The sequence below is a fragment of the Panicum virgatum genome, chromosome 1N (assembly GCF_016808335.1).
Source record: "Panicum virgatum strain AP13 chromosome 1N, P.virgatum_v5, whole genome shotgun sequence".
In the NCBI taxonomy this organism is placed as follows: Eukaryota; Viridiplantae; Streptophyta; class Magnoliopsida; order Poales; family Poaceae; genus Panicum; species Panicum virgatum.
Window position 1 is genome coordinate 60,881,476 of NC_053145.1, and position 3,028 is coordinate 60,884,503.

Here is a 3,028-nt window from a genome sequence, read left to right on the forward strand (position 1 = left end):
CACACGACATGGCCCCCTATAATGAATGGCTCTGAACTCGCTGTTCCTGCAGTGGTCCATGGCTCCAGACAGGGTGTGTTTAGTTCCGTAAAAAGAGTGTAAAAAATGGATGCGAAAAGTCACATCAGTCATTGTAGCGCACTGTAGCACGTTTTGTTTGTTTGTGGCAAATATTGTCCTAACATGACCTAACTAGGCTCAAAAGATTCGTCTCGCAACGTACATCAAAACTATGTAATTAGTTTTTTTTATTTAATTACATTTAGTACTCCATGCATGAGTCATTTACTATATTTAATGTTTTGATGTGATGGAGATGTGATGGAAAATTTGGAGTTTGGGGGGAAGTTTTTGGGAACTAAACACAGCCACAGAGTAAGTCAAAATTCGTTGACAGGTTGCACGGCACTCTTCTTCCCGGAGGACGAGGTCACGAGGCCTGGTACGGTGAAGCCCAGCGAAACCCCAATTACACGCAAGAAATTCCAAGGCGCCGGCGCCGCTGCGAACGCCGGGGGCCGTGGGCGGAGGCGTGGTTGGTTCGCCGCCGTGCCGCTCCGTTCGGCGTGGCGTGGCGTCGAAGGCCGCGATCCACGAAGTCAAACGGGAGCTGCCGCGCGCGTGCCACCGCCCCGACCTACAGCGGCTACGGGGTCCGTGTTTTTCCCCATGGGCACCGAGACCTGTGAAAGGCAGCGGCCGAAAGCGACGCGCACCCGCGTCCACCACCCACCCGAAAGGCCGAAACACGAAGCCAAAAGCCACGCTCTCGCCACCGCCGCGGCCTCCGCGGCCACCGCCCCTTTCCCTTCCCTCCCCTGCACGGCTGCACTTCCGTGTCCGCCGTCACCGCCGGCCCCCGTCGCCACCACTGTCAGCTCGGCGCGTACTACCTCGCTGCTTCCCCTTCTCCGCGGCCATCCCGCTGCTGCTGATCTGGGCTTCCCACCCGGGAGTGCCCACGCAGTTTGGTCTCTAGTGCTTGGAGCCTTCTCGGTTGCACCAAATTTGGCCTTTTTAGGTGGGCAGCGCCGATCTTTTCAGCTACAGATTTGTTTCCTTGCAGTGTTTGTGCTACAGATTTGCTGCATCTTTGGGCTCGGACGATTACCCCTGAGCCGTCCTGCCCATCCGATCAGATGAGCTGTGGGTGTCTCCTCCCAATCCGAAATTGCAGGAGATGGTCGTAACAGTAGCTTCATCCCAATCTCCTTCCACGCCGCTACCCGCTTTCCCGTATCCTTCGCCCAGCCTCCGCGGCTTCATCAGGGATGCGCCGCCATACAACACCCAGTCCCCACCGCAGGTGCAGACGGCTAGTGTCAGCAGCAGCGGCAGTGGGAAGATCAGCCCTGCGGTGCTGTTCATCATAGTGATTCTTGCGGTCATCTTCTTCATCTCCGGGCTGCTCCACCTCCTCGTGAGGCTACTGATAAAGAAGCAGCACGGCCGTGGTGCCGCCATGGGGGAGTCTGCTGCGTCGCCGCACCGGACTGGCGCGCGGGACGCGGCCATGGACCGGCAGCTGCAGCAGCTGTTCCATCTGCACGACTCGGGCCTCGATCAGGCCTTCATTGATGCGCTGCCTGTGTTCGCGTACCGCGAAATCATTGGTGGCAACAAGGAGCCGTTCGACTGTGCAGTGTGCTTGTGCGAGTTTGATGGGGAGGACAGGCTCAGGCTATTGCCGGTGTGCGGACACGCCTTCCACCTGCAGTGCATAGATACATGGCTACTGTCCAATTCAACATGCCCGCTTTGCCGTGGTACGCTCTTTATTCCAGGGATGACGATAGAGAACCTGCTGTTTGATTTTGATGAGAGGTTGGAGGAGGAGCCTCTACCGGAGGAGTGTGAGGATGGATCACAAGTTTGCAGGCAGAAATCCATTGATGAGGAGCAGCCAGTGACCGAGAAGAGGGTCTATCCAGTAAGGCTTGGGAAGTTCAAGAATGTTGGAAATCAGGGTGTGGTCGATGGTGTTGTTGGCAATGTCAATGCAGCTAGTATTGTGAGCAAGGAGCCAGGGGAAAGTAGCACTAGCAGCTTGGATGCAAGGAGATGTTTCTCCATGGGCACATACCAGTATGTTCTTGGGGCTTCTGAACTTCGAGTAGCTCTTCAGTCAGGTCGCAGCAGAAATGGTGCAAGCAGCAGGTTTAAAGGAAGAGGTGCTGCTGGCTTAAGTTCTGCCAATGCTGACATTATGGAGGGCAAGAGGATTTGTGCGAGGAGCAAAGGCGAGAGTTTCTCTGTGTCCAAGATTTGGCAGTGGTCTAGTGTGAAGGGCAAGCTGCCAGCTCCTCCAGACACTTGCTCAGATACTGGGAGCCTACCATGGATGAAAAGAAATGCTGCTGGAGATAAGTTAAATATGTGACTCTGTCTATAGTCCTACGGGTTTTTTTTTTCTGTCTGATGTTTGCTGCTCAATTGCTTAGCTCTAGCTATTTCATCTGATTTAGGGTGTCTCACGCTCATCAAATCGATCATTCTCATCAAGGGATAATTTTTGACAGGCTTGCTATATTGCACATAATTGTTTGTGATTGTTCGCAATGGTGTGTCTATATGCTCATGTTGTTGGTATTCCAAAAATTCCATTCAGAAGCCTAAACATATCACCACAAATGAAGCATCAGTTTGTATACTCTCTTTGTGTTCTTGATTCTGCAATTTCCTTGCATTCAATTATCAAACAGGAGACTGTATTACTCTACCAATTATCAAACAGGAGGCCGTATTAATCTACAATGTGATACATGTCTAGACCATTGCAGTTGTTATTTCCTCAATAAAATTCTACTTATTCAAAGAAACAATTTATTATGGATATAAGTTGTTAGAAGGACGGCACATGCATTGGAAGTTAGTTTGGCTTTCTTCTTGAAAACATATATTTCTTGACAAGGAGTCTTCCTTAAAAATAACAGCTAGAACAAGGAATTTGGTATGACATCTATATAGAAGGAATATGAAGTTCTACGGCATCATTGTTATTATTTTTTTGGGTGCTAGGGCGGGGTGG

General features: G+C 51.2%; 1 protein-coding gene across 1 annotated transcript; it reads left to right on the forward strand.

Annotated features, from left to right (window-relative positions):
- The first annotated feature begins 702 nt into the window (after positions 1–702).
- On the forward strand, positions 703–2,654 carry LOC120657218 (RING-H2 finger protein ATL46-like). The gene has a single exon (XM_039935497.1). It carries the CDS (start codon positions 1,181–1,183, stop codon positions 2,378–2,380), a length of 1,200 nt encoding a protein of 399 aa, XP_039791431.1. The 5' UTR covers positions 703–1,180; the 3' UTR covers positions 2,381–2,654.
- Positions 2,655–3,028: the final 374 nt, after the last annotated feature.